At 57.3% G+C, this 220-nt stretch overlaps 1 protein-coding gene across 1 annotated transcript in view; it reads left to right on the top strand.

Annotated features, from left to right (window-relative positions):
* Positions 1-14: 14 nt before the first annotated feature.
* Positions 15-220, top strand: part of NELFA (negative elongation factor complex member A) — a 21,177-nt gene continuing 20,971 nt past the window's right edge. The window contains exon 1 of the mRNA XM_010182226.1: positions 15-219. Coding sequence (XP_010180528.1) covers positions 133-219 — 87 coding nt within the window. The 5' untranslated portion in view covers positions 15-132. The remainder of the gene's footprint in view (position 220) is intronic.

Genomic DNA, 220 nt, shown 5'->3' with positions numbered 1-220 from the left:
TTTAGGTTACGGCGGAATCTCCGCCTTCTCTAGCGCAACCTCATAGAGCGCAGCCATTTTGGCTTACGAAAAAGACGGCGACCCGCAGGGGTCCTCGCCCCCTCCCTTCCTCCCTTTAGGTGTCTTCATAAAATGCCCGTAGAGAATCCCCTCTTTTTTCGCCCCGCTCCCAAGATGGCGTCGATGCGGGAGAGCGACACTGGCCTGTGGCTGGACAAAC

This window comes from Mesitornis unicolor, unplaced genomic scaffold (assembly GCF_000695765.1).
Source record: "Mesitornis unicolor isolate BGI_N332 unplaced genomic scaffold, ASM69576v1 scaffold1084, whole genome shotgun sequence".
NCBI classification, from domain to species: Eukaryota; Metazoa; Chordata; class Aves; order Mesitornithiformes; family Mesitornithidae; genus Mesitornis; species Mesitornis unicolor.
Note: the sequence above shows the minus strand (reverse complement) of the source record. Positions and strands in the feature narration are given on the sequence as shown.